The sequence below is a fragment of the Ambystoma mexicanum genome, chromosome 7q, assembly GCF_040938575.1.
Source record: "Ambystoma mexicanum isolate Mex_15411 chromosome 7q, UKY_AmexF1_1, whole genome shotgun sequence".
NCBI classification, from domain to species: domain Eukaryota; kingdom Metazoa; phylum Chordata; class Amphibia; order Caudata; family Ambystomatidae; genus Ambystoma; species Ambystoma mexicanum.
This window is the reverse complement of record NC_090941.1, coordinates 622,750,754-622,769,661: the sequence shown is the minus strand read 5'-3', so window position 1 is coordinate 622,769,661 and position 18,908 is coordinate 622,750,754. Positions and strand designations below refer to the sequence as shown.

At 44.1% G+C, this 18,908-nt stretch overlaps 1 protein-coding gene across 2 annotated transcripts in view; it reads left to right on the top strand.

Annotated features, from left to right (window-relative positions):
- Positions 1-18,908, top strand: part of KL (klotho) — a 386,312-nt gene that overhangs the window by 290,248 nt on the left and 77,156 nt on the right. For both annotated transcript variants that reach the window (XM_069639279.1, XM_069639278.1), the window contains exon 2: positions 4,782-5,292. In XM_069639279.1, the coding sequence (XP_069495380.1) occupies positions 4,782-5,292 (511 nt within the window). The remainder of the gene's footprint in view (positions 1-4,781; positions 5,293-18,908) is intronic.

The window sequence follows — 18,908 nt, the reverse complement described above, 5'->3', positions numbered from 1 at the left end:
AAAGAAGGGAGACTGAAAGAAGAGAGGGGGTTACATATTCTACATATGAATTTAAATAGAATGAGACATGGCATTGTCAGTGTTTAAAACCTAGAGGCACTGAAGAGTTTCCATCTGCAGAGGCTGCCACACTTCAAAGATGTTTTCTCTGTCCCCACCGCAAGGGCAGCCTACTGAATAAACAATATTAAATAATAGAATTCTGCAGTGTCATCTTTCAGCTGTTCATTAACCCAGGGGGCAGCCAACAAGCAGGCTTCATCTTGGCTTTTGATTGCCCTTACATTTTCCTGAATTCGTTTTTTGGGACTTTTACTCCATTCTAAGTTTGCATTTTTTGACAAATGCACATTATTTTGCACACTGCCTACGTTGGCAGTCATTTGACGATTTTTTGTATTTGATGGTTTTGGGCACTTTTGTTATATAAATTCCATTTTACAAAACACTTATTAGCATTTAGTACACATCACATTTAAAATATGCCCTTTTTTGCTTTTTGGAGATCTGCTGACTGAGGTCACTGGCAATGATTTAAGGTGGCTAGAAGAAAGTACACGTTGATAGAAATGGCTTTTGCATACGTTATCTGTGGCATGACAATAATGGACCCTTTACGATCCGAATCCAAAGTGAAAAGAGACCACTGCATTTTTATTCTATAAAATATCAATTCACTGTCTTTGTTGAATTATGTAATTCCTGCGTACATGTTGTTTTTTCCCCTAGAAAGGAAACCCCCATAGGGCACAGATTATACGTCTGAATTCCGAAGATGGTAGTAAAACATGTTAGTGGCCTTCATTACAGGTATTTACATACATTCATTGGTGGCAGTGCAGTGGGAGGCAGCCCCCACGTGGAGCACTGCCCCAGATGAGGTCCTGTAGGGCCTCAGTCTCGGCAGGCACTCAGTGGCACTGGATACCACAGGTACATAGGAAGCCATGGGGGCATATATTGAAACTCTCCCGCTGCTTTCACTGTCCATGTGAAGGCAGGATTCAGGGAGAGAAGTGGTTAATCATTTGCAACTTCTCTGCCTGCGTCCCGTGCATTCAAAAGAGGAGCTAATAAACCAGGGAGTCAAATCAACGGACTGTGCAGTAAAAAGATAAATATGAACAAATTGCTGCTTGCATGCTTGAGTGTTGCATGAGTATGTGTGTTTGTGTGTGTGTGTTTGTGTGAAGGTGTCCACATTTAGGTGTGTGTGTGTGTGAATGTGTCCACATTTAGGTGTGTGTGTGTGGGTGTGCACATGTGTGTATCGGGACATATGTGTGGATATGTGGGAATGTTGGGTGGGCAGGTATGGTTATCAGAAACTGTACTTTTCAGTGGCAATCCTGGCATACTTTTGGTGCTAGCAGCAAGAAAACATTTTACTGGAACATTCAGGCATTCAGAGTACACTGACTGTTCGAAAATATAATTGCAGGGCAATCATGGAATATATGGGTATGGCTGAATGACAAGATTTTAAGGGGCATACTGGCATATATGTGACACTGGCTTCATGGTAACATGTTATATGTGACACTGCTGAAATATATTGGATCGAGCGAGCTTGAACACATTTTCAGAGTTGCAATACTGGCACATTTTGGTCAAATTCACCGTAAACATGTATTTAAAGTAGCAGGGTTGGCATATATTGGCATATCCAGCCTCAAAACATGTTTACAGTGGCAATAATGGCGTGTAATGGGCACAGTCAACATATTTTGTAGTGGAATGGTAATACTGGCATACATTTGGTATAGCGAGCATCAAAATGTATTTTTGTAGTGACATGCAACATGTAAAGATTTAAACAATGGCAGTAATGACATATATTCGGCAAAGTGTGTTTTAATGTGGCATGCTGCCATGTATTGTACACTGGCAACATACAATGGTTTACAGTGGCACGATTGGCATTTGTTGGCCATTGCACCATGAAAATATGTTTTACAAGGTAACACTGGCATATATTGTTGTGGCAGACCTCAAGGTATGTCTTTGAACACAGGCTCATTATGACCCTGCCTGTCTGGAAACAAGGGTGGCAGTAAGCTTACAGGCGCTGTTGTTTCTGGACCGGCATATTACAAGTCTGCCTATCGGAGCTGCCGTGCCCAACAGGTCTGACCCTGCCGGGCACAGCGGCCATGGTAGGCAGATCGTTCACAGAAGCACCAGCACCGTTAGCAACGGTGCCGGTGCTTTCATGTCCCCACTCTCATAGGGTCCTGTTGTACTCTATGTGAATGGGGACTTACAATTTGCTGGCGCCTGATTTTCTGGGCCGCCAGGGTTGTATTCTCCCGGTGACACCAGGAAGTCAGGCACCAGTAAATATTTACGGGTCCGACGGCAACCTGCCGGTAGCACCGGCACAGATACCGCTGGACCCGTAATGAGGCCCAAGTTGGAAAAGGCTCATGTGTACTGTTGTTGATCTGGCATCTACTTGAGTTCTTCACTTGTTCCTCTACAGAACCTATTGTAAATTGTGTTACTTTTTTCATCCAATTTTTCTAAAATGTGTGCCGCAAAATGCAGCATTTCAACCCATCATTTAAAAACATTTAATTGAGAGAGACTCCTCACGGACACCCCTAATGTTTTTGGAGGTAACACAGTTTGGTTCTCATCATGTATTCAGGTTTAAATCATGGATTGTCTTTGCTCGACAATCGTTTTGCATTATCTCACTGGGAAAAACAGGATTTTGATAACTAAAGGCAAAGCTATCATTTGTGCCTACATCGATTGCGACATGGGCTTTAATGGAGATTACAGAGGGAGAGTGTGAAAGAAATTGGAGGCCTGGAGTACGCTGGGGGGCCCCAGACCTTGTTAATGGACCTATGCTCTGATACATCAGGAATCTAAATAAGGATTTGATAAGCAGGAACTAAAAGTAGCTAGATATTAAGCATCACCAAGTGGCCAGGAGCTACCGTTGGGAAATGATGAGGTAGTACCTAGTGTTTTGCTAAAATGACTTCCACATGCAATGCCAACTATAATATTGTATCCATTATTCTATAAATGTCTTCTAAATATGCCCCAAGGGCTCCTCTATGCACATGCCCTGCACAAAGAGTTAATGTTAGAGAGGTATTTTTGTATGGCACCTGTTGACCTGGATGGGCAAATGGAGCTTCTGGTAGCTGTTTCTCTCAAGCCAACCAGGATCTCATGTGCTAAAACTAGAAGCCAACCAGGCTCTCATATGCTAACACTAGAAGCCAACCAGGATCTCATGTGCTAAAACTAGAAGCCAACCAGGCTCTCATATGCTAAAACTAGAAGCCAACCAGGCTCTCATATGCTAACACTAGAAGCCAACCAGGATCTCATGTGCTAAAACTAGAAGCCAACCAGGCTCTCATATGCTAAAACTAGAAGCCAACCAGGCTCTCATATGCTAAAACTAGAAGCCAACCAGGCTCTCATATGCTAACACTAGAAGCCAACCAGCTCTCGGCTGCCAGCAATTTCGTGTTCTGTAGATGGATTGCGGTGAGTCTGAATTCATTGGGAGAACTATCCATTTAACTTCCCACCTCTTAAAAGCTCTTTAAAGCTGAGCTCAGTCATAACTCTTCTTTATTTAATGTTTATGTTTTAGAGTTCGCAGCTAATTGTGTGAAAGTACGACTCGGGCCAACCAAATGATGGTGCTAGCATGTACCAATGATACCATTCTACTCCCTAGGGGCTTCATGGAACTGCAGTACCTGTGCCCACCCAGCTGGCTGAACACTGTAGAGAGAATGATAGAGAAATGAACACCAACATTATGGTATTTAGAAAATCCTGGGACCTTAGTATTAGAGGTGGTAAGCGTTCATCAAACGCTCAATATTAGCCTTGAGCAGAGTTTGGCGTGAAATGCTCATGATAAAAGTAGGGGCTGGATGGTAGGAGCTGTAACGTTGCCTTCCTGCATGCTGATACTCAATATTGAATATATTTTCTTTGACCACTTTGATCGAGGCAAATTTCCTTAGTGATACTCCTATGGCAACATTTGGGCAGCCATTCGGGAGACTAATTGGGACAAGATGGAATGAAAAGCTTAATGAATTGTACGGGGGTTTCACCAGATCACCCCAGTACTCATGACTAGCCTAAAGCTGGGCATATAGTTTGGGCATAAAGCTGGGCACGTTGGCTTTAGCAGAAACATTATTCATGTTGTCAGACCTAATTATTTTATCGACCGCAAATGCTGCTATTCATTATTCCAAGACTGGCACAGAAGAGGGTAAAGGTCTAGAGGGGATCAGAGGCTGCCTGGGATCATGAAGAGTGCCTGGAGAGTGTGTGTGTAGCAAGGGGCACTGGTGGGCAGCACGAAGCAATGAGGGACTGATGAACACTGATCAAGGCATACAATGGGACTGTGCAATGGAATCGATGTAAATTATGCATTGCAAGTCAAAAAGCATCCACAGAGATTATATTTATTAATATGTGTTCTGTTTTGTCACATATAACTCATCTGTTTGCAATATCTGAAGTTAATGTTGAATAATAGTAACTTTTTCTATTCGTATAATGCTTTCACCAAAGTGCTTAGCAAAGAACACCTTTATACACACTTATAATTACCCAACTGAGGTGGGTACTCATTTAATCACTTCAGAAGGATGAAGGGATGAGCCATCTTTTCTGGGATATGACCCTGCGACCTGCAGATCACACTTAGATCTCAGCAGTAAGTGCTTAAACCATTCAGCTATCTCAACCAGCTAAATTAACTGTGTTATTTTGTTTTTCCATAGGCTCATGCTGCCGCCTGGCACCTTTACAATAATCTGTTCCGTCCGACTCAAGGAGGGCAAGTCTCAATAGCTCTAAGCTCTCACTGGATAAATCCTCTAAACATGACCGAGCAGGATCTAAAGGCATGCCAAAAATCACTGGAATTTGTGCTCGGTTGGTTCGCAAAACCTATTTATATAGACGGGGACTACCCTCAGAGCATGAAGGACAATCTTTCCTCTGTACTGCCCACCTTTACGGAGGCCGAGAAGACCTTCATCGCAGGGACCGCTGATTTCTTTGCCTTCTCCTTCGGCCCAGTGCTGAGTTTCCAGCTGTTGGACCCGGAGATGAAGTTTAAGCAGCATGAATCCCTGGCCCTGAGGAAGATCCTCTGCTGGATTAATGCTGAATACAACCATCCCCGCATCTTCATCGTGGAGAACAGCTGGTTTGTTTCTGGTAACACCGAAACAGAAGACGCCAAATACATATATTATCTCAAGCAATTCATCATGGAAACCTTAAAAGGTAAGGCTCACCCTAAGGGGTTTGTGTCAGCTTGACTCCTTACAGTCATAGAGACGCAGAGTTGGAAAGGACTATATAGGGTAAAAAGCTTCATCCCTTTGATGTGGTGCAGGGACCATAGCAATACCAATGTGTTTAACAGGAGACATATTGGAAGGCTTGTCATGCTAGGTCTTCTGGAAGACTATTGCAACTGGAACCTGCTGCGGTGGCTATGAAATAATTTGCATTCTCTAGACAGGATATGCTGTGTCCTGGATTTAAATCAACACATCTAACATTAGTATGTTAACCTTATATGTACACTTCCATTGGCTAGTCTCCTTAAAATGTGCATGTAGATTTGCCATGTCTACTCTCATCCTCCTTTGTAAACGCTGCACATATTACATCTTTCTTCATATGTCAAAACATTCGGTGTTCAGGTAGTTTGGTAACCCATGTCTGAATTGTTTATACATATTATTTATGCTTGTGACCAAAAATGAGAACAGTGCCATAAAAGTCGCCCCACTAATTAAAATTGTATTAGGCTCATCCACTCACCGACAGCTAAAATCTGTTGGTCATTCCAAAGACACACTATGGGCCTCATTACGAATAACCAGGACCAGAAAACATGCAAGTAAAATGACTGGTACTACTGGCTCCGGTATGTTTTCAGGACCGGGTTACTCAGAGTATGCCGCTAAGGTGGGGAAGTGAACAACCCACAGGCCTGGCCTGTCGGTAATTCACGCCTCTATCAGCAGATAAATCACTGAAACACCGGCACCGTTAAAAACAGTGCCGATGCTTCAGTGTTCCCATGGGAATGGGACCTTACCATTCTGCCACTGCCTGTAATATCCTGGTAATACCAGGATATCGCACAGCGGAAACGGTAAACTGAGGTTGCCGGTAGGCCGACGGTACTATCGGCCGCCTACCGACAACCTCGTAATGACCCCATTTGAAGATCTAAGAAAATCATTTATATATAATGAAGTGAAGTGGCTATCATTTACTTAATTTTGGTCACTCTGAAACCCTGTGGGATTTTACTATTCGATGGACGGATGATCCAGCCATATGACTACTTCGCCATCGCTTGGTTTGCACACAAATCTTACTGGCTGCTCGCAGCTAGTTTTCCTGAAAAAGCAAACCAACTAAATATCATAGGCACTTGTTATGTTGAAGTCTTAAATCACATCATCTGTCTCCCACAAGGTATCTGGGAACAGTATTTGAGCTGAAATCCTGTGCTCATCAGAATAGCTTTTATAGGAAAAACGTTGACGATACAAAATTCAAATTTGTTTTCTAAGGCTGGACCCTTAGAGTAGTATACCTGAACAGACTAAGAAGAAAGTTTCTGGGGTAACGATCTGCAACCTTCGACCCACCAGATGTTTTGGACTACACCCCCCATCAGCCCTAGCCAGCATAGTAAATGGTGAGGGTTCATGGGAACCCTAGCCCAAAACTTCTAGAGAGCCAAGGGTTTCAGCCTCCTCCTATGGGGCCTTTGTGTGAGTTGGGGTGGAGGCAGTAAATCTCTCACTAATCCACACAAAGGCAAAATAAAGAGAGGGAATATAGAAATATTCAAATAATTTGGAAGATTGAAGAACTACACGGTTAAGATCATGCTGGAAAGATTGTCTTAGGAGAATAATGGATATAGCAAAGCAACCACATACGATCTGATGGACTTTTACAGTTTTAACATTTTGAAAATGATCAATCACCTTTATGCTACTCTAATGTCTGAATTAATTAATGTTTCTTGAAATGGTTCATATTGAACTACTGAATTCCCACAGAAAAAGAATATATTGTTGTCCCCTATGAGCCAATACAAATTATAAAGTGGCTCACACTTAGCACTGCAAATGAATGTCTTTTAATATGTTTGACTACTACCCGATATCCCAAAGTGGCCTTGGAAAGTAAAAATACCAAGGAGCCATATTTCAGTCAGTAGTTTTCGTGATCTCTTGGGACCTACATCGATAATAAAGACATTGTCTTTGAGAAACGCTTCTAAGGGTCTCATTCTAGGCATAGTGGTAAGTGTAGAAATATGTGGTGTTTTAGACACCTCCTATTTTCAACATACAACGTTATGAGTGTTGATCAAATTGGATATTTGCAGCAAGGAATATTGGACCCACAGCATGGGGTGAATATGAGTTATCTACCCCATCAGGTACATTCTATCTAAACCATGCCATGCATATCCTCTGCGATCCTGACTCATAATCAAGTGGCACTTTAAATGTAGGAGGTATTTAATATGACACATGTTATATATTTACCAACTCACGCATAGTGAGGCCTTGCATGGGAAGGTAGGCTTTTTGAGACAGCGATTCCTCTCATTGTGGTCAAAAAGAGACTGAATGTGGGTATTTGAAGCCTGGGGGTTCTGGTCAGGTTCTGGGTGCATATAAAGGGCTATAATGGAGCTGGGTCCCTCGGATGAGGGGAAATAGTGCATTTTGGTTATTGTAGGGCAGCAGTGTCATTTTAAAGCCTTGTTTCTTTTTTGTGGTTGTTTCTCAGGCAGCTCTACACTCTCTGCTGACATCCTGGCTGGCCCATTCTGCCTTTTCCCACCTTTAGCAACAGGTCTATGGGCCACATACCCCCTTCATCACCACCTGATTCACCTCATTTAGCGCAATCTCTCTGCATCAAAAGTTATCGATTCCTGGTGCCTGCAGAATCCACGCTCCCAGGTCGCTCCACAGCGCGATGTTCAGGCTCCTGGGCACATTCCACTTCCATTGCCTGTGTGTAAAGATATTATTTTAAAAAATGTTCTAGCCAATGCTTTTCCTTTCCTTTACACACGGGCACATTGTGAAGTCCCCGTATTTTTTCCTTTTTTTCTGTATGCCGACTAGATTTCTTTTTGTGGGGCCTTCCTTTCCACTGGTAAAGCGCCACCCCCACATATACCTATTTATTGTGCCTGCCTGTTCAGAGACCGCGGCCCCAAAACAACATCCTGTTATTACCTTGTCAGAGTAAGGTGACCATCCTTGTAAGTAAAGATGATTTCTGTAGGTTGGGTTTAGAAAAAAGGTAAGGCTGCAGGAGCCCCTGCTCTTTTTCACTTGGTGTTTCCTTTTAGAGTCCTCAGGATGATAACAGGAACATCTTCATGCTTGGGAACGTGAAAGCTCGTGACAGTAAGATTCTAAAAAACAACCTGTGGTAGATGCAGTGGGCCAAGCAGAACACTGTCAGTGTAAGACCAGGACCTCTCGATAAAGTCTGGGTAAAGGGATACTCCAGACCCTTATACTGAGTATGAGAGGATTGCTGGATGGTACCCTTTCTGGCACCAGGCCAAAGAACACGACTGTTAAGGTCAGCAGAGAGATAAAGTTGAGGGATCTGCGCTGTAGTCTGCATGGAACTGCAGCGTTTCGAAGCATCTCCAAGCCTGAGCCATCTCAAGATGGCTGCAAGCTTGATAGTGCTGCACCCAAAGTCTCGGGAGGCGTTGTCCAGTTATGGGGGCTTTGACTCTGCTCTTGAAACATACCTGAAGTCCCACCTGCATGGCCCCCTATAGCCTACTGGACAGGGTACATCCGATCCCTATTATATCAAAGCTCCTTCATTCGCTCAATTGGGCCAGCACAAAATCACTGACCAACACAGCAGTTTTTCTGAGTCCTAGTTTAATCCCATAACTTTGTAACCATTAAAATTGTGGCCTCTTTACAAATATGTGCTTCCAACAAGTGCCTATTTATTATACAATGTCAGTAGTTTGACAGCCACCAGATGAGTCTACCCTTCCTTAAAGTATCTAACTGCATTTCTAACTCTGATGGTATATTTTAATCTAGAAGGATGCCATTTGGTTTGGTGTCCTCTGTGCCAATTTTCAAATATTCCATGAGCATGCAGGAAAAGGAGATCATTTGTTCCAAGATAATATTCATGTATGCATTTCTGGTGACTAAGAAGTTTATTGAAAAGACTGAAATAACCTAAACATAGAGCAATATAAATTCAGGCTGCAATGTATGAATTATTTAGGCACTGAGTTGTTCAGGAAGGGTGTCAAGCCAAAAGAGGACTTGCTAAATGCCATGATGATTGTGCATTAACCAAGTAATTAGGATATTCACAGTGTACAGTGTCTTGGTGAAGGCGCTCTATTAATCTAAAGGAAACAAAAATACAAATACAAATAGAACCTTGCCATTCCTAAGGCTGGCTGAAAACTAACATTGTGCATAGGTTCCTCTGATAGAGTGAGAAATTTGAAAAATATGGACAAGAAGCAGATGGAGTATGTTTCTGGAGTCCCGCAGAAGAAGCAGGACCGGGATTCGTACCTGAATTGCTCTGCATTGTCTTGCTTCCAAAACAAACACGCTGCCCCTGAGCTATTCTCCGGGTTAGTGAACAGATTTATTTAGTAGCAAATGGTGTTGAGGAATGTGGTGACTAAGAACATCCTTTGAGTGAAGATATGGAGGAAATGAGACCCACAACATGTTTGTAACATAGGTTGGTTGGAATTCCATAAGAGGGTTTCTGTCATGATGCCTACCCCCGGGCATCCGGACCAAGCCCATCAGCCCCGGGAGCAGGCATCTAGACATTTAGTGAAACCTCAACAGCCCCGGCTAGGGGCTATCTGGGTTCAGTCCTGGCACCTTAGGCGCCAGGCTCATAGTAGGAATCAGTCCTGGCGTCTAAGGCGCCCGGCTCATAGTCCTTACTTACCTCAGGCAGACCATGCGGCAAATCACTCCAATCCAACATGAAGCCTGAAAGGGACTATTTTTCTACAGGGACTATTTTTTACTCGGGTGTGGTTCTAGGGACTTCTTACCTGGGACTACATTTGAGGCTATTTAAACCACACCCGACCAGCAACACACGCTTCGCGTTATTCTGCATCCAGCAGCGTAAAACTCGCCGTGCCTGCAGCCTGCATCCAGTCTTCTGCCACGCCCGCCTCGAATCCGGAGCTCCTAAAACAAAGAGGAAAGAAAGGGACAAGGTTAGAAAACAAACTTATTTCTCTTCCACACCTGATTCTGGATCCATCTTGTCTCCGGACCTATAAACAACATCATTTCTGCACGCGCCGCACCTCCAGCTGCAGCGCCGCGCCATACTCACCAGTCTTCACAGCATCCTTCGGGTCGGCGCTGCCTCCATCATTTCTTCGCCGAACTTCGGCACCTAGGAGACAAAAGAAAACCACAAGGTGAGCCGAGAGAACCAACAAATATAATTCTTACCACCATAGACTTACCTGATTTAACACCGGAGGCATCCTTTTGTGACTCTCCATATCTTCACGTGCCGCATCTGTAAAGAGAGACAAAACAACACGTTTTCCTCGTGCAACATTTACCGGACAGCGCCGGGTAATACTGACTCTTACCTGAGCGCCACCAGCTGCCACAAGAGCATCTTTTCACAAGCCAGCTGCATGACAAGAAAGGAAGGGGGGAACAAGAGTGCACATCGGACATATTGAACTCTATGAACTTAATACTTACTGGTCCTCACCAGGAACCTCAGAGTCAATACTCTCCGGTACTCTCCCGAGCCTTCAAACCAGTGAAGTAACTGGAATCGACGCGCCCCTGCAAATCCACGCAGGATGTAGAGCTCATCTTTCAAGAATATAAGGTGAGATTTCTGTGAGGGCATTTCGGAGGTGATTAGTTGGGGAGGACTGTGGGGGTGCCATCACTTGAATCCACAAGTGGCTAAATCCATCTCTCCGCTTGCAGGAGAATATTTCTACGGGTTAAGCAGACAAGATTAGGAGGGCAGATCCAGTCAGTCATCGCTGCACTACGCATCACGTGGGTGGAGACCGCAGCTGTCCGGGTCCGACCGACGCCCCTGTGGGAGCCAGGTGAGCATAACAGAACGCGAAGCCGTTTCTACAAATCCGCACCCGGGCATTATGGAAACCTCAGAAACCGACCAATTAGCCCTATTGTTAGGGGAATTTAGGGCAGAAGTGCACTCCGTGTTCCAAGAGACTAATGCCCTCAGGAGAGAACTGATTGTGTCAAAGGAGCACACTGATGATCTTGCTAGACAATTACTGCAAAACCAAGCTGGGCAAACACCATTACCTGGACTCGGGGGGAATCCAACTACTGTTTCATTGAGCAATCCTCTGCAAGTGGTTCTACCAGGGAGCATTCCTTTAGCTCCACCCGAATGTTTTGCTAGGGACCCAAAAATGTTTGCCATGTTTATGAACCAATGCCGCTTGCACTTTTTATGCAGACATGGAGCTTTTCAGAACAACCAAACCAAAGTAGCCTTTGTACTATCGTATCTTAGTGGCAGCGCAGCGGATTGGTCAATTCCATTAGTTAACCAGGATGACCCTCTTCTTCGGGATGTTCAAGGTTTTCAATTGAGCATGGAAAGACTATTTGCCAGACATTCACAGGGACAGGCCCTGGATAACGAACTTTTATCATTACGACAAGGTAACCAGGATCTACTAACCTATATCGCCACTTTCAATAGGTTAGTGGTGGAAACCGGATGGCCAGAGGTAAAACGAATTACATTATTTCATTGTGGACTTCTGGGTGAACTCAAAGATGTTTTGGCCCAAGTTGTGAACCCACCTCAAGATTGTGCAGAATATATAGACTTAGTGGTCCAGTTAGAGCACCGACTTCAGAATAGAAAGGCTGATCGAGCTAATTTCGATAATCGGGTATTGGTTAAACCCAATGTTACCCTCAAAGGAACAGATGTATCAGAACTGATACAGATCGGGGGGGTCAAGGGACCCTTAACTCAAAAGGAAAGAGAAAGAAGACGGCAGATGCAATTGTGCCTGTACTGTGGGGCCTCAGAACATTTTCTACGGGATTGCCCTATAAAAACATCTAAGAAAGTAGTCAGAGTTGCTGATAAAAATCAAACAGAGCCTGATTCGGGAAACGACCACGCCCGACAAGCGTAATGGTCCGCTTGCCGAGCTTGAAGAAGGATACTCAGACCTCACACTTCATCATACCAATGGTCCTTATAGATCCAAGGCAGCCATCACGTATGCACGCAGTGAGGGCATACATTGATAGCGGGGCCATAGGAAACTATGTGGACCACGAGTTGGCTTCTAGGATTAATCTATCTCTCTGCAAAAAGACCACTTTGGATGTCATCACCACAGTCGATGGAACTGAAATTGCCTCTGGGCCTGTAACTCATTCCACCGCAGAGATGACACTATTGGGTCAGGATGGGCATCGAGAGACTATTGTGTTTGATTTAATCAAATCCCCGCAGTTCCAAATAATACTGGGGATACCTTGGTTGGAAACACATAATCCTTGTATTGATTGGCGAGAGAAGAGAATAACCATCCCAGATTGTGCACATACTTATTACCCAAAAAAACCCTTGAACCAAGGCCTGGCCACAGTCGCTACTCCAGTCGTGCAGTTACCTCAGGAATATCAAGAATTCCAGGATGTTTTCCAAAAGGAACAGGCAAACACCCTACCACCTCACAGATCATACGATTGTCAAATCGATCTCATACCCGATGCACAACCTCCATGTAGTAGGATCTACGCCCTTACGGAACCCGAAAACCTTCAACTACGACAATACTTGGACCAATACCTTGCTAATGGCTTCATTCGTCCATCCAAGTCCCCTGCATCTTCAGCTTTGTTCTTCGTGCCTAAAAAGGAAGGTGACCTCAGAACGTGCATAGACTACCGAGCATTAAATCAGATCACGGTTAAGAACCGATACCGATTGCCTCTGATCCCCGAATTACTAGACCAAGTAAAGGACGCTTGCATCTACACTAAATTAGATCTCCGAGGGGCATATCATCTGGTACGTGTAAAGAAAGGTGACGAATGGAAGACTGCTTTTCGCACTAAGTACGGGTTATTCGAATACCAGGTGATGCCCTTCGGGTTGTGCAATGCACCAGCAGCCTTCCAGTATTTTATGAACGATGTCCTTCGTGAACTCATTGACGTCTGTGTTGTTGTATACATAGACGATATTCTAGTGTACTCCTCTTCAGAATCAGACCATGTGAAGTACGTTCGTGCAGTCCTTGAGAAACTACGCCAGCACAAGTTATATGCAAAATTGGAAAAATGCATTTTTCATGCTACGGAAGTTGAATTCCTTGGATTTATGGACTCTCGAAAGGTGGATGCAATCCTTAAGTGGCCATCACCCAGTTCAGCTAAAGGGGTACAAAGCATGCTCAGATTTGCTCATTTCTGCCGCAGATTCATTCTGGATTTCTCACCTGTTGTACACCCTATCACAGCACTTTTGCGAAAAAACAAACGCTTCTTGTGGACCGAAGAAGCTGAAAAGGCCTTCCAAGAGCTGAAAGTGAAATTCACGTCTGCACCTGTCTTAAAGCATCCACGCCCCGAACTTCCATACATGGTTGAAACTGACGCATCCAGTTTAGCCATGGGAGCTGTCCTGTCCCAGAAGGATCCTGAAACCGGTCAACTTCACCCAGTAGCATTTTGGTCCAGAAAGTTCTCAGCACCCGAGTTAAACTATGCGCTTACCGATAAAGAATAATTAGCCATCAAATCCGCCTTCAAGGCTTGGGGGCATTATCTTCTCGGTGCCAGGCATACCATTACGATAATCACCGATCACCGGAATTTGCAGTATTTAAAAACATCCAAGGCCCAATCGTCACGTCAACTTCGATGGGCATTGTTCTTTGCCGAGTTAGATTTTGTGATCACTTATCGACCAGGTTGTAAAGATGGCAAGGCAGATGCCTTATCCCGAATAGGGATGGGAGAAGCATATGCGAACCCGGAACCGGTGCCTATAATTTCAGAACAAAGAATTCTTGGCATAACCACTCTACAGACACTAGAGGATATTCAAGTAAAGATCCAAGAACTCTTTGATCCAACAGCCCTGCAGGACTGGGTGAAGAAAGGCCCGGACTACTCAGTCATCAATGACCTACCTTATTATCAAGGGCGACTATTTCTACCACACAAGGAACTACAATAACTAGTCATCTCCAATTATCATGACACCCTGATGGAAGGACACCCAGGTATCGCAAAAACTGAAGCTAAAATTAAGAGACAATTCTGGTGGCCCACCTGGCGAAAAGACATAAAGTCATTTGTAATGTCTTGTGGCATTTGCGCCCAAAACAAAAGTCAGAAGAAAAAACCAGCTGGCCTCTTACAACCTTTGGATATTCCACCTACACCATGGCACCCCTTATCGTTAGACTTTATTACAGATCTACCTCCATGTAATGGATTTAACACCATTCTAGTTATTGAGGATCTTTTTTCCAAGATGGCCCACTTTATTCCTCTAAAGGGATTACCTTCTGCTTCAATTCTGGCCAAGGAGTTCCTCGAAAAAATTGTTCGAATACACAGATTTCCTTCCGTATTGGTCTCTGACCGAGGTAGTCAATTCATTTCACATTTTTTGAAGAAATGTTGTCAACTGGCGCAAATCGACGTGAGGTTATCAACCAGTCACCATCCCCAGACCGATGGTCAGACGGAGAGGACCAACCAGACCCTTGAACAGTACCAACGTTGCATGGTACACCAGACCGAAAGTAATTGGAAAGATAGTTTATGGATTTCCGAGTATGCATACAATAACTCTGTACATTCAGGAACCGGACAAAGCCCCTTTTATACCATATATGAACATCACCCTCGAACCTCAGAACTAGATTCGCCTCAGCATTTAGAAATGCCTGCAGTTAGTCATTTGCATTCTACTATTACACAAGCCTTTAAAGAGGCAACAGAACATTTGAAACAAGCAAAAGAGAAGTATAAGAAAAATGCTGATCAACATAGAAGTGAAACTCCACAATACCAGATTGGGGATCAAGTTTGGCTGGCTACAAAACACATAACTCTGAAGGGAACTCTGACTTTTAACCCTAGATATTTGGGACCTTATACTATTAAGGCCATTATCAACCCGGTAGCCGTCAAATTGGAATTACCCTCTAATATGCACATTCATCCTGTCTTTCATGTTTCACTTTTAAAACCAGTTCAACCAGGAACAAGATTAACCAAACCACCCGACCCCATCTTGATAGATGGAGAACCTGAATTTGAGGTAAAAAATATCCTGGACTCCAAGATGGTTAAATCAAAACTTTTTTATTTAATTGATTGGAAGGGCTACGGACCACAAGAAAGGTCATGGGAACCTAGTGAACACATCCATGCACCTCGGTTGGTGAAAAGATTCCATCAGAACTTCCCAGACAAATCAGGGCCCAGGGGAAGAACAACTTTAGGAGGGGCCTTGGGGGGGAGTGCTGTCATGATGCCTACCCCAGGCATCCGGACCAAGCCCATCAGCCCTTGGAGCAGGCATCTAACATTTAGTGAAACCTCAGCAGCCCCGGCTAGGGGCTATCTGGGTTCAGTCCTGGCGCCTTAGGTGCCAGGGTCATAGTAGGAATCAGTCCTGGCGCCTAAGGCGCCAGGCTCATAGTCATTGCTTACCTCAGGCAGACCATGCTGCAAATGACTCCAATCCAACATGAAGTCTGAAAGGGACTATTTTTCTACAGGGACTATTTTTTACTCGGGTGTGGTTCTAGGGACTTCTTACCTGGGACTACTTTTGAGGCTATTTAAACCACATCCAACCAGCAACACATGCTTCGCGTTATTCTGCATCCAGCAGCGTAACACTCACCGTGCATTCAATCTTCTGCCACGCCCGCCTCGAATCCGGAGCACCTAAAACAAAGAGGAAAGAAAGGGACAAGGTTTGAAAACAAACTTATTTCTATTCCACACCTGATTCTTGATTCATCTTGTCTCCGGACCTGTAAAGAACATCTTTTCTGCACGCGTCGCACCTCCAGCTGCAGCGCCGCGCCATACTCACCAGTCTTCACAGCATCCTTCGGGTCGGCGCTGCCTCCATCATTTCTTCGCCGAACTTCGGGACATAGGAGACAAAAAGAAAACCACAAGGTGAGCCGAGAGAACCAACAAATATAATTCTTACCACCATAGACTTACCTGATTTACCACCGGAGACATCTTTTTGTGACTCTCCATATTTTCACGTGCTGCATCTGTAAAGAGAGACAAAACAACACGTTTTCCTCGTGCAACTTTTACCGGACAGCGCCGGGTAATACAGACCCTTACCTGGGCGCCACCAGCTGCCACAAGAGCATCTTTTCACGAGCCAGCTGCAAGACAAGACAGGAAGGGGGGAACAAGAGTGCACATCGGACATATTGAACTCTATGAACTTAATACTTACTGGTCCTCAACAGGAACCTCAGAGTCAATACTCTCCGGAACTCTCCCGAGCCTTCAAACCAGTGAAGTAACTGGAATCGACGCCCCCCTGCAAATCCACGCAGGATGGAGAGCTCATCGTTCAAGAATATAAGGTGAGATTGCTGTGAGGGCATTTCGGAGGTGATTAGTTGGGGAGGACTGTGGGGGTGCCATCACTTGAATCCACAAGTGGCTAAATCCATCTCTCCACTTGCAGGAGAATATTTCTACGGGTTAAGCAGACAAGATTAGGAGGGCAGATCCAGTCAGTCATTGCTGCACTACGCATCACGTGGGTGGAGACCGCAGCTGTCCGGGTCTGACCGACGCCCCTGTGGGAGCCAGGTGAGCGTAACAGTTTCCTATCCAAATAATTCAGTTCAATTCAAGGAGAGTTGAGACTTGTGGGGGAAATGATTTTCCTCAGTGGGCGAGTAACATCACACTGTGGCAACGGGAAAAGAATAAAGAACTTGCCCACCGAGGCCGCTTGAGGGTAACAAGAGTTAAGGGAAGAATACGAGCAGATTATTGGTGGCTGATGATTGATAGATATTGAAAACTTTGTGAGTGTCAAAGGTATATAAAACCAGATCTCATTTAAAATGTCCCATGGAGTTATCATGGGTGGGTTCCTAGATGTCATGGGACCCATACCTGTGAATCTGAGTTTCGTGTTATATTGAGACCACCCTTAACCTGGGGAATTCCTCCCCACCCCCAATCAATCACACTAAACTACACATACCACCTTCTTTGTGGCTCACAATTAACTTCTTGTTACACAAGTGATTCACACCCATGGGTTAGAAAACAAATAACAATACTTTTCTTTCTACAGATTTCAAATTAAATGATCATCAACACTGGTCCATGCAAGAAATCCCTTTACATGTGTAATTCTGTGCAATTTTGATTTTCCTCCATGCTTAAAAGGCTAGCAGTTGGGTTATGGATTAGTACCAATGCATATGACAATTATGATTTCACACACACCTTTGTTCAAAATAAGCACAGGGTGATTTAGCAGGGTTTTTCTCAGACCTCCGCCCCCTACTTTGGTCTGTGTTGGGGAAGCTGGACAGGAAACATTGGGATGATTTAAAAATGTTGGATTCCAGACCCTTTCCACTTAAAGGCCTGTTTTGGGGAAGCTAGATAGGACAAATTTGGATGATTGGAGAATTCTGGGATTTCAGACACCCCTCCACTTAAAGGCCTGTATTGGGGAAGCTGGATAGCAAACATTGGGATGATTGGAGAATGTAGGATTTTAGGGATTTTTTCTTCCTAAAGAAGTCAGCGTCAACAGGATAAATAGGATCACCCAATTAAATTACAGTCTATAGTTTTCAGTGCACACCGGGAATGAGCTTTGCTAATTTCGAATTTTAACAAAATTCACCCTGTGGTGTTTTGCCAAGAGGAATTCATTAAATTAGTATTTTTATTTAGTTAGGCTTAGTATCTACACAATTTCCCCCCCACTCCTCCGCCCACTATAAAGGATTTAAGGCAAGCAGACTCCCCCACCTTTTGGTTTCCCACGGATCAGTTCTACTTACATGGAAAGCCTCTGTTTAAAGTTCAGGAAAGCCAGCTACATTTCAAGTCCCTCTTGGAGGATAGGGCAGGGGCTTGGTCACTCCACTCTCAAGGATGGCCCCCAGCACTCCACCAGAGGACCCAGACAGCTTTTAGGCCTTCTCAGAAATCGACAGCTCCACCCAGATGCCTTCTCAGCAATCTCCTTTGGTGATTCCTTGCCGCTGTCAGATGGTAAGTTTCAGCAGCTCTCCCCTTTTTCTTGGTGTGTTCACTTTATATAGAAGCAATGACATCATCAAGTTTACAATCTTGCGGAGTACCCTGCAAGAGTTCTCGCAAATAGGATTGGACAGTTTTCATTCTCTCTCCTCCCGACTCCAGCCCATCTCTAAGGATTGGTTTAGGAGTCTGGAGCAGACATATGGCAATTCTCATTTGTTCTCATGTCAAATATTTTTGCAAAAAATAGTTATGTATCAAAAGCTTTGTGATTTACTAGTAACTGCCATCATATATATATATATATTTTCCAATTCAGCTAACCAGGGGGAATGTTATAAAACAAAAGGCAGGTTTGCACCATGTTACACAATCGTTTGACAATGTTCTACCTTTTTTTTTACAAAAAGCACAATCAGTAGGAATATGCAGTTTATCATCCATATTTCTAATTTTACCCTCCACCCATTTGCCAACTTTCAAATTTTGAACATTTTTAGATCAGCCAGAAGCCCATCTCAGATGGCC